Raw genomic sequence first — 12,019 nt, forward strand, 5'->3', positions numbered from 1 at the left:
ACACAGAACACATCGCATGACATGCCCGTCCGCGGACGTCGTTGGAAGGACTACAGCAACCATTGAGTGACAGGAGGGTTGAACCAACTTGAGCGTCTGAAATAGGGCTTGTGGAGATGTCTCCTGCATACTTCCACTTCCCCGACCGCACGTTGTAGCTTTATTTGGAGATCCCGCGCTTCCTTTCAATTGTCATCGAATCGAAGGAACGACTAGCTGCGGGTCGAACAGGGATCCTGACGTTGCTCCGCACAGGTGTACACTAACTAGCGTGAAGCCTGCTGCATAGTGTACACGGCGTTCTAAACCCACATCACACATCCCACGCGAGCCATCAAGCTAGCCTACAATTTGACATAATCTACGATGGCGTCTCGCACATAGCCTGAAGCCGACTAGGCAGCAGACGTCCCACGACCCACAGTGATATCTGGGATCCTCCTCATTGTTCCATCTCGCTTACCATATTACCGCCAACCATAGCAAGGCTCACCAAATGTACAGTATGAAGATTGGACATCACATACGGGAGAGACACTAAGCGAACGTATCCGCATCCCCGAACCACAAATTCAAAGCCCCCAAACAGCCGAAGGGCCTTCGTCTACATAATTTTGCGCCCACTTTAGCGCTACGAACTAGACCTAGACGAGGTATACAAGAATCCTTCGCAGAATCCTTTCGATCTCGGTGAGGTCCGCGCCGTCTACCGCTTACCAGGTTGTTGGCAAGAGATTGAGATCTATCTGGATCGATGCCTGATCGATTCGATCTGTCTGTAAGCACGTCCAGAGCAAGTTAGACAGGCTCTCTACCTCGCTGATGCTTGCACACTGGTGCATGGATGGAACAATTTCTGCAGGTCGCCGCGCGATGCGTCTTCCATTACGCTGTTTCGCTCTCGACGGATGGGGACCGACTCACCGACAACAATTTACCGTATCCAAACCAGTCGGCCATGAGATCATTTCGTATCGATGCAACAGACCCGAATTCTAGACTTCGACGGCGCCACACTGGGATAGTGTAGTGGGGATAACGTGCTGCGCCGTTGCACAGCTGCTGCTAATACGGCAACGGGCCGCTACCCTACACTAAACCTACATCAGAAGCATACAGAACTATGTCCGACTACCCATCTGGGCCTCTTGGCCAGTCACACCACCGATCCTTTCTCACTAGGATCCGGCATATATGCGCCACCCGCAAGAAGCGGAAGGTAATTACCCTGTCAACGGAAGCTGTGACACGCTGGCCTACGCCATGGCTCTTCCCGCTCGTGTCGGCAAGGTAACAAACATCGCTTACACAGAAGTCTGCACATGCTCAGGCGATGAATCTCGCTCGAAATCTCTGCTTTGGGTCGGTGTGACGATTATGAACGCATACCTTCGTAACGAGGGTGCACGGGTACTAGAATCTGCGGCGAAATTTGTATGCAGGTCTCCATTGGCTCGGCAATCTTCTCGAACGTTCGGCGGGTGTCTATCTAGATGCAGTGCAGTACTGTGGCGCATGACGTTCACCGCCAGAGGGAATTACCATCCCCCATAATCGTTCCGGAAAGTGTGCATGATGAAACACTTGCTCCGATATCCAAGTAACCATACTATCAACGACAGGCAGCACCATAGATTCCGGAACCCAAGCTCATGTCTAGTGCGAGAGAAGCGATGAGGCACTGCTTTCACTGCTGCTGTCAACAATTTTCGCTTCTATCGACAACACACAACTGGCAACCGCCGCTGCAAGATGCAGATCGCGATCCAGATTTCTGCCGTCACCTCATTCCATCGGTTGACCACAACGGCCGTTGTGGCACATGTGTAGATAACGCGCTCCTTCCAGCCTTTTTCTCCATCTCTCATAAGAACAAAGTCAGAGCGCTTCCGAGAACGCAAAAGGTTTCGGCTTGAAATGACTGGATAGTCAAACATCGTTTTCTCCAGCTGAACAACCATAAGTACGGTTATAGTATCAAGAACTCCGAGTCTTTTCTTCAGTGCACGTGATGGAAGGTAATCAACGATCTGGGCATGAAGACTGGGTCGCAGCTTCGAACGCCGTTTCACGCATATCATTACTAAAAGCACATGGTCCGCACAAGACCATGCATCACCCAGAAGGACATGATGCTAGCATCATATACCAAACAGCGTCATCCTGGTCAGTACTCTAATTTGTACATCGTGGCGACTTCCTGCTCTGAACATGAGTTGCATGAAGAGATGAGCACGATCTCAGAGCATCATCGTCAAGTACCACGGTACACAGTGCGGCGCAACAGCTTGATGACTGTGATATGATCAAAACACAAGGCAACAGGATAAATAGACTTCAGTTACCACAGCGAAAGCGCCATCACTTACCAACTCACCTACGTACTTGTCACAAAAGGGAAGAGACACCAACAAGGGTTCGCAAGTTGAAAACAGTATTACAATTTTATACACATTTTTACCAAAGCCTAAATTTCCTTTTTCCTTTTCGCCACCCCCACCTCCACCGTCTGAGTTTTTCTGGCCACGAGGTAGCTTGAATAGTCTCTATGCCTACACCAGCGATGTTTTCATACTTTGAGAAGTCCTCCGGGCAGGCTTCATCACTTAAAGCGCCGTTACACAGTCGTGGTTGTCCACCTGACTCCACAATGTCTTCCTTGATCCTTGCGGATCTCGCGCTACTTCACGGCAACCTTCCTCGCCGTCACTACCAACATTTTTCAAGCTCGACCATTTTCAACCGCTCGATTGACTCATGTCCAACGCTCCCAACAACCCTGCCTCCTTGACCAACTCATAAAACAGTCCCTTCCTCCTTACGAGCTCAGCTGGACTATCGAATTCCTTGACCTCGCCCTTGTCCAACACAATAATGCGATCACTGTCCAAAATCGTGTTAATACGATGCGCAATAGTGATGATCGTCCTGTTGTTGAACATGCTAGTGCGGAGTGTAGTTTGAAGCATGGCGTCTGTTTCGACGTCGACGGCGGCGGTGGCTTCGTCGAGGACGAGGATGTTGGAGGGGGTGAGGAGGGCGCGGGCGAGGGAAACAAGTTGGCGTTGGCCGGAGGAGAGGTTGGAACCGCCTTCATTGATGGTGGCGTCGAGTTTGCCGGGCATGGAGGAGATGTGGTCCTTGAGGCGTGCGTGGTCTGTGGAGGGGATGGAGTTAGCATGATGATGATGTGGTGGATGGAAATGTGGGTGGGCTTACCTAGTACACTCCAGAGTTCGGTATCATCGTGTACGTGTCCTGGGTCGAGGTTGTCACGCACGGTGCCTTCGAAGAGAGCTGCATCTTGTGGGATGATGGCTAGACGTCTGCGGAGGTCGAGGAGGCCTATGGTGCTGGTGTTCAGGTTGTCGATGCTTACGTTACCCTCTGCGGGCTCGATGATGCGGAATAGTGCCAGGGTAAGTGAACTTTTACCAGCACCAGTGCGACCTACGACACCAATCTTCTCCTTTGGCTTGATAGATAGATTGATATTTTTCAACACCAAGTCAAGACCAGGCCGATACCGAGTGCTGTAGTTGTTAAAGGCGACAGCGCCCTGAGACGGCCAGCTGATTGGTGGCCTGTTCTTGGAGATGATCTCAGGTGCCTCGCTGGGTAGCGCGGCATACTCAAGCACACGTTCAACAGAAACGATGTTGGTCTCCACTTCAACAGTTTGACGAACGATCCAGTTGAGGCTCTGCGTGATCTGGAGCGCATACGACATGGCTAGACCCACGGTACCCGCCGTTAGACCGCTGTGGCTAGCGACGGAAATGATAGCGAGACCAGCAGCAGCCAAGATGATGACTGAGCCAAGGAATTCTAGACGAACAGCCAGCCATCGGTTAGCGCTAATGGAAGGGTAGTATGCACGCAGATTAGCATCGACACGCCACTCATTCTCCATCTCGAATCGCTTCTGCTGGTTGTATGCACGAATCGTGCTCATACCGCTCAGACTCTCCTGGAAGTGGGCGTATATCGGGCTACGGCTAACGCTATCGAGACGCTTGAGCTCGCGCGATGTGCGCAGGTAATATCGCTGGATGTAAAGGTAGAGCGCGCCGAGCGGCAGGATGAAGGCAACGAAGACTGGGGTCGACCACGAGATAACGACAAGGGTGAACCCGGCTACGTCGGTCAGTCAACTGTGTTACAAAACGGATCAATGTGGGGGGTGGCTGCATACCTCGGGCGGAGTTGACGAAGAGCATGTTGAACGTTCGGCTAAAGGGACATGTTAGAAATCTACTAGCAGATAGTTCAAGAGTGGAAATCAACTCACGCTAGAACTTCATCGACTCGATAGATGTCACTGTCAAGCAAGTTAGCCAGTGTCAGTGTACAAAATGGGTCCAGGGTCATGCTCCGCGGGACAACAGGTGGATAGGTTGTCAGCAGACATGGATCGGACCGCGGGATGAACCTAAGTATGGATGCTGACCTACCTTGAGAATCGGTTGAGTATGCGTCCTGCAGGTGTTGTCTCAAAGAAGCTCATTGGAGAGCGGAAGATGGCAAACGCCATCCGCTCGTGTAGCTTTCGGCTAGCCTCGATGGAGCAGAAAATCCAGAGGATCAAAGTCTGCACAACGACAAGGGCAGCAGATCCTACGCCAAACGCGAAGTAGATGCCGATGTATTTCCCCACATGAGGGTTTCCACCGAAACGCTGATTGATCTCTGACCAATGCTTGAGCCATACGCTTGCGCCTGCATGATGTTAGCGTCGCGTCCAAGACGACAAAAAAGCGATGGGCCAATAGTATGCTACTCTAAGTTCACCGCGATTCGGAAGTACCCATGACCTTGCGACTTACCAATTGATGATGTCTGGGCTCCAAGAAGAAGCATCAGATAGATGGCAACAGCTGCAAGATTGCTGGTCTTTGCGTATTCGCCATAGACGGACCACTTAACCTTGCCTTGCTCAGAAAATTCCTTGGTCTGCTTGCTCTTCAGCCCGCCACCCTCCTCATCGGTCAGCTTGCCACGAGGTCCCTTGAAACTTGCAGTGCTAGCTCGGCGAAGCGTGTGGAAGCTCGACTTGCGGGCCGTACCGCCTCCGACCCTCAAGGGAGCGAGATGCGCGCCACCTTCCTGCGCAGCCTCGGCTTCAGCTTGGTCTTCCTCGTCGTCTTCGCCAGCGGGACTACCGCCGTACACAGTAGAATCTTCGTCGCTCATGATGCTGTCAGATGTGCGGGTGCTGTCATCTTCTCCTTGATCTTCATTCTGAGATGTCTTGATCAGTTGAGCAATCTCGCCTTTCATGGCCATTAGTTGTCCATAGCTGCCTCTCTCCAGGATCTTGCCCTCGCGCAGTAGTAGAATCATGTCCGCTTCCATCAAAACCGGGATAGAGTTGGTTGCCAGAATCCTGGTCTTCCCCGCAAGCAAACCCTTGGGTCCGAGTACGTTGTCGATAAGATGGCGTCCGACGTGCTGGTCAACAGCTGACAGGCAGTCATCGAGAAGGTAGATGTCTGCGCGAGCATACACGGCACGAGCTAGTGTAAGACGGGCCTTCTGACCACCTGATAGTGAAATACCTCGTTCACCAACCTCGGTCTGGTCACCATCAGGAAGCGATCCAAAGTCGTCTCGTAACGCACAGGCGTTGACGGTTTTCTCGTAGAATTGGGGATCCCATCGGTGGCCAAATACAATGTTTTCACGAACCGAAGCGTTCATTACCCAAGCCGACTGTGGTACATAGGCGGTCTTTCCACGAAGCACGACTTCTCCGTGTATCTTCCACAGATCACCGAGCACTGCTTGAAGAAGCGATGACTTGCCTGCACCCACGCGACCGACAATACACGCGAGATCTCCCTTGTGCGCGGTGAAGTTGATGTCGTGAAGGGCTCGACGCTCAGCGTTCCTGTCCCACGTAAAGCTAGCGTCGCGGATACGAACCGATTCGTCGCCGTTCTCGGTAACAGCATCTTCGCGGATAACGGCATCCTCCTGCAACTCATCGGCGGTCAAATAGCCAGTGATACGGCCAACGGCTACGCTGGCCTCGACAATGGCCGTAATGACCATTGGGAGGATAGCAAGAGGGAAAGTTAATAAGTTGAAGAGCGTGAGAGCAGGGAAGACGATGTCGGTTGTCAGAGCACGGTTCTGCGTCCAGACGAAGACGCCGAAAGTTGAGCAGGAGACTAAGAACGGAGTGGTGGACCAGGTGAAGGTAGAGAATGCTTGAGTAGCACCAATCTTGCGCAGTGTCTTGAGTTCCTGGTCGTTTCGGATGGTGTTTAGACGGTTGGCAAAGGCTGTTGTCCAGGCGTAGAGCTTGATCGACTTCATGTTGTTGAGAATCTCGGAGATTAGTTTGGTACGCGAATCCTTGTTCTTCATTTGCTCCTTCTGCAATGTCTTCATCCATCGTGCGATGACACCATTGATGGGAATCATGACGAACATGGCGGCAACTCCTGCAAAACAACTAACACCGAGCAGTTGGTAAAGTGAAAGCATGCACAGAATGATTTGGAAAGGGGCAGACCACAGCTGTTGACCATATTGTGCAAGATCCTGGAGACGTTGTGTGTCCACGGCCATGTAGTTGACGATATCACCAGTTGACTTGGATGCGCGGCCCTCGTTGGATAGACGAGTAGACTTGGAGTAGATGGCAGCTGTAAGCGACGACTTGATGCGCATGCCAGTCTCGAAAGAACGCTGGAAGTACTGGTGGAGGCAGGCAGTCTGAGAAACGGACACGACGAACATGGCAAGTGCGATAGCCGCGCCACGAATGAGAGGCTGGGGCTCTCCGGGGTAGTTAGCGCGATACGAGTCGACGAAGGTGATGAGGAGTCTGAGCAACTGAGGTTGAGCAAAGTTCAGGACATCGCTTATAGTCTTGATGGCGGCGCCACGGAAGTAAGGGCCGCCGAATGAACGGAACATCGCCAGCCACAGTGAAGGGTGCTTCTTTTCCATCTCATATTGCCAAGCATCCTCGAATGTCTGCGAGGTGTGTCGGGTCGTGTCGCGCTTTCGCAGATTCCACAGATCGTCCTGGGTAAGGAAAGTCTTATATCCTTGCTTCATCAGAGGTGTCATCCAGCCGAATGTCAAGACTGAGAAGACGTCTGCATACTCGTATGGACATTCATCATCATCCCCAAGCATGTCGTAGTCGCTCATGCGCTTTGGGACCAGCCATTCCAGGATGAAGGAGAGCGCAGCCAATCCAACACTAGCGCAGAAGACTGCGAAGTATGCCACATGCTCGCGATGTACCTGCTGGGAGACGAGCGACCGAAGTTTAACGGCGTATGCGATGAGTAGGAAGAGCCAGTAGAAGAGGGCCACGCCGTTGGCATTCCGCGACCGCCAGTGTTCGATATATTGGATGTAGAAGATGACGCCGAGTGAAACGATGGTAATTATCGATGTCCAAAAACGGAAGTCGCCGGCCCATACGTCTTTGTAGTATTCGATTTGGAGCGCTGCTTGTACGGCCGTAGTGGCAATGAGTGCTCCGAGAGATATCTGGTAGCGCCAATTGTTAGTAGGTGTTTCAATAAACCCCATACAAACTCGGGATGTCCTGCATACCAGCTTCGCGTAAAAGTGCCAGTTGCGCTTTACAGGCTGCGGTGGGCACTTGCTGTACAGGTACCACAACGCGCCTGCTCCTCCCACGATTCCAAACGCTCCGACGACTGCTATCCACACGTCCAAGAAGCATGGTGTGAAGTCGTATCTTATGGGGCTGATTGGGCCCCAGCCCTCGCTATTACCGCATAATGGCTGCTGATGGTGCTTCGAGGCTGTCAGATAGCCATGCGCGAGCGGGATGCTGGGGAGAAAGGGCGTCTGTTGTTGGCCCTGCATCGATCGGATGGTGCTTGTGATTGCCAGGACTCTGGTTATTGCAGAGTTCAGGCAGATCAGGACGTCGAAAGCGGCGAGAAGGTGTCGAGGCGGTCGCGGCGCGAGGGCACTTTTGAGGTGAAAGCTCGGGCCGTCGGTATGATATAATCATCGCTGCTTACTAGCCCTACTCCCGATAACGCCGCGAGCTACATATGCGACTAGCCTCGAGTATGTGGTAATAGACTATGCGACGATACGAACAATCCGACTTGACGCATCGCAGTCGTGTTGACAACGGAATCCGGCAGTCGCTTCTTTGTGGACCATAAGCGCGTACTGTCGCCGCATGCCGCAGTTCCGAACACGTCACGAACCGATGGGCCCGTCTTTGTCCGATCCACATCCCGGAGAACAGGTTCTCAGCTGAGGAACTTGACACCAGATCACGTGCACACGTCACTCTATATACAGCCAGAGCTCGCGAAACCATCAAAAACGAACCGTTGTCGAACCGTTGTCATATCGGATGTCGTCACGTCTTGGCGACTCCGTATGATAGGTCATAGTACAGTTATACAGCGAATGGCTATCAAGGCTGCATGCCGTCCTGTCACTGATAGTAGCCCTTATATCCCTTCGCGATACCATTCAGTGCGGGCGTTCATGGTAAAGGTGTGGCAGAGCGGGTCGGCCGCCCTCTATTCTCCAAGTTATGGTAGTCAACATTTGTGCACACGTGACGGTGGGATACTACTGGTAAGCACGCTATCGTAGGTACACGACTGATATGTGCACTAATTCAGCAGCAGAGCTGCGCGATATCTTTTGCACTGGAATCTAACATTTCGACGTTGGCCTGAAGTATTACACGTCCTTTGCTGTAGACATGCAGTCACTATTGCAATTTTGTGTTCCATTTTGGGTTCATCGGCACAACGCAGAAGCTCTCAGTGTTGCAAGGGCTTAACCTTATCAAACATACGCAATACCAAAGGTAACAGTCTATATCGATTCCAACCAGAGATATGTATGCAATTAGAGAATGTGTGTAGATCAAAATAAAGCGGGCTCGACGTTGGGCCGACCGTAACAAAACTAGGGCAGTTATGCGGTCGCCTCGGAAAAAGTACAATACCATGAATGATCTCATTCTATGTATATCAGCGTTCCAGCCCACGCGCAAATATCTCAACTACCACCTATGCATAGCTCAAACGGTAAGTTCATCCTGCACCAAAGCGCTCTCTATAATCGAGGTCGGTGGAAACGTTACAGTAGTGTTCAGCCTTCCATTTATACCTCGGCTCCCCGCCATCCAATTCCCTTAGACGGTACACTCTCCCATCCTGAAAGGTATCGGGCGGCACCACTGGTGCAGTATTGAACATTCTCCAACATGTATCCTCGCCCGCCATAATGATAATCCCTGCACAATGTGTGTCGTCCTTGCTTTGACGGAAGATCGTACTCCACTCTAGCATGTCTAGAACCGGCTGGTAGGAAGGATTCTCCAGAACTTCTATTCGCTGTTCCAGCCAATTCATGTCGATGGATTCTAAGATTCTCTTTTGAGAACTATCTCTGGTGGAGATACAGTTCTCAATGTCGCTGTGGTAGCCCTTCATTCTCTTCGCAATGCCACTAAAAGAAGTTGTCCGATCGAGAAGACGGTCGTCGAAACGAATTTGAAATTGTGTCTGAGACCTTTCCTGGACATCTGCACGCGGATTCAGGATACTCAGCGCCATGTGCACGAAGCGCATGCGAGGAGGGCAGTAGATGGTGATGTTAGGGTACTGAAAACGAGGTGGAATCACGATAGCCTTCATCATTCGGGAAGCGGTGATTGCGTTTGCGGTCGTGATCCGAGGAATATCGTAAATGGCGTAGAAAGTCTTGTCTGTCTTTGGAATCCATGCTATCAGTGCACTTGTGCTGCATAACACAAGTACCTGCGTGTCTGTCTTCTCATAGGGGGTGTCTGCGCAAGTAAGCATAAAGTCTGCATCATACCTATGACAGGGATGCATGTACCGAAAGTCTTCAGTCTAAGACGACTAGGACTACGAGAGCTGCCCGGTCTCGTTTGAGGTGGCGAGTGCAGGGAACCTGCGAGTTGTGATGATTCATAGGCAATCTCGCTGGTATCTGGCAACATTTGACTATGATCCTGACCTGGAGATATTCCTTCTGCAATGTCTCGGCGAGGATCAATCTGCACCCACTTTTGTATATCCTCTCGCCCCTCAGTAGTTAGCCGATTCTGATTGATAAAGTAGGCGCTCGCAGAACTGGCAGAGCTCCTCCAATCTGTATCAGAACAAGTCCGCTCAATAACTTTCAACATGTTAAGATCCGACATTGATTGCGTCTCTTCCCGAATAAGCTGTCCCTTGAGGATTGTTGATCTGGAAGATGTTGTGATCTCACCAAGCCCATCCAGCAAATCCTTCAAGTCTTGAATCAAGGTGGCAAACTTCTTTGAATCCCGAATGGCCCATCGAGTCTTCTCCACAAGCCCTAATTTTCTAATATGCTCAGAGAATCCCGTCTGAAACTGGACCAGTGGTGAGCTCTCAAAAGACAACGCGCAAACCGCGCTGCCTTGAACCTTTGCTTTCGGACCATTTTGCGTTGAGGATGCTTTCTCCAGACCATACTTCGACTTAAGATTCTGTGTTTCATCGAACAGTCTCTGAACGCTTGAGAGTATTCTCTCGACCAGTGTCCGTGTTTCCGGGTCATCCAGAAGAGGATCTCTGTCCTGATCTGGCCTGAGTATACCCACTGCTTCGCCCCAGACCATCAATCGCCGCTTCTCTATGCTGAGTTTTACAACCAAAATTTCGTAGTCCACGCTAGTCTTCCGGCCAATCTCGATCAGGTCGAAACATTGTATACACAAAGAGAAAAGCCCAGCCAAGGCAACTGCACCAATAGTAAGGCCGACAGGTTCCATCGGAAGCTTGGGCTACAATGAACGAAGAATGTTGTGGACCAGGTTTCGCTGAAGTCTTCTTAATGCACAAAAATGAGTGTTTAGGCAACGAAGGTGTAGCAGCGAGATGATGAGGAGTTGCGCAACAGTTGATGCGAGTTCGGCCAAGGAAAAGCCCGCCTTGGGGGAAGCCTTGCCAAGGAACCTCAGGTGGTAATTTCAAAACGTAACAGGATCTATTCTAAATTCAGCTAGCCGAGTAATAGCTACGTATCTTCTACAACCAGAGTAAGTTTTAGTTGCTTCACAAATAGCACATTGACTTTCCTAATTATCATCGCAGTTGGCGCAATCTTCTACCGATGGCGGGAGTTGAGAAGGCCGTTTTCTATGGGTCCGTTGGAGCTACAGTGCCCGTGCGCCATGTGAGCCAGTTCGCCGTGTGAGCCACCCCAACAATATTCGAGCGTCTAGAAAGATGAGGCTGTAGAACGCTACACAATAGCTATTATCGCGAGATTTCTTGGTGTATTGATCTATAAATGTATCGGAAGCTTTCTATCTACTTATATCTCGCTGGTGTCTTAATGTTGCGGCCGCGTGCGCTGATTTTCGGTGGGGGAGACGCAGCTAGAGGACTAGCGTTAGCACGACTTGCTGTGCGCTTTCTTAGCCTTACGACGCTCCTTAGCAGCATGTTAACGAGCTACCTTTACCTCTTCTTGTTGCTGTTTTCTATATACTGTTGCCGCCGCTTTTATCTCTCTATCGTGAGTTTTTTGGAGTTGTAGCTGCTTGGCTTCGTCTTGTTCTACAGCTTTGCGCGAGCGCTATGTGCGGAGGCTCGTAGGACTCTAGAACACGGCGCCGCTATGCTACTTATCGCCCTCTCGTGTATTAATTATTGTGCGCTGCGTTGGCTGCTTCTTTGTAAGGTTAAGCTCGTGTCGTAGGCCCTCGTTTTAATCGTGGAGGATGGCGTTGTTAACCTGTAGCGAGTGTATGCTTTGCGACAGCCGTTTAGCTTTAACTTTTGCCTTATTAGCTACTGCAGCGTTAAAGACTTTTCGCATCTATATCTAGCTATCGCTATTACCTTACTCTCTAATTTCTAAGTTGTGCGCATGTCGTTGGGAGCGGGTGTTGAAGCGCTTTAGTACGACGTCAGCATCTATTAGCTACACGCCTGTAGCTTAAAAACTCTTTAAAATAATATCCCGCCTTATTGTAGAGCTCTAT

The 12,019-nt window shown here is 50.9% G+C and overlaps 2 protein-coding genes across 2 annotated transcripts; both read right to left on the bottom strand.

Moving 5' to 3' along the window:
* Positions 1 to 2,738: 2,738 nt before the first annotated feature.
* Positions 2,739 to 7,860, bottom strand: ALTATR162_LOCUS11983 (uncharacterized protein; the record flags this gene model as incomplete). The annotated part of the gene is made up of 7 exons (XM_043319627.1): positions 2,739 to 3,157; positions 3,220 to 4,137; positions 4,196 to 4,233; positions 4,292 to 4,321; positions 4,455 to 4,719; positions 4,827 to 7,515; positions 7,582 to 7,860. 7 exons carry the CDS (start codon positions 7,858 to 7,860, stop codon positions 2,739 to 2,741), a joined length of 4,638 nt encoding a protein of 1,545 aa, XP_043175562.1.
* Positions 7,861 to 9,065: 1,205 nt separating this feature from the next.
* Positions 9,066 to 10,801, bottom strand: ALTATR162_LOCUS11984 (uncharacterized protein; the record flags this gene model as incomplete). The annotated part of the gene is made up of 2 exons (XM_043319628.1): positions 9,066 to 9,823; positions 9,877 to 10,801. 2 exons carry the CDS (start codon positions 10,799 to 10,801, stop codon positions 9,066 to 9,068), a joined length of 1,683 nt encoding a protein of 560 aa, XP_043175563.1.
* Positions 10,802 to 12,019: the final 1,218 nt, after the last annotated feature.

Source organism: Alternaria atra (genome assembly GCF_907166805.1).
Source record: "Alternaria atra isolate CS162 genome assembly, contig: 37, whole genome shotgun sequence".
In the NCBI taxonomy this organism is placed as follows: domain Eukaryota; kingdom Fungi; phylum Ascomycota; class Dothideomycetes; order Pleosporales; family Pleosporaceae; genus Alternaria; species Alternaria atra.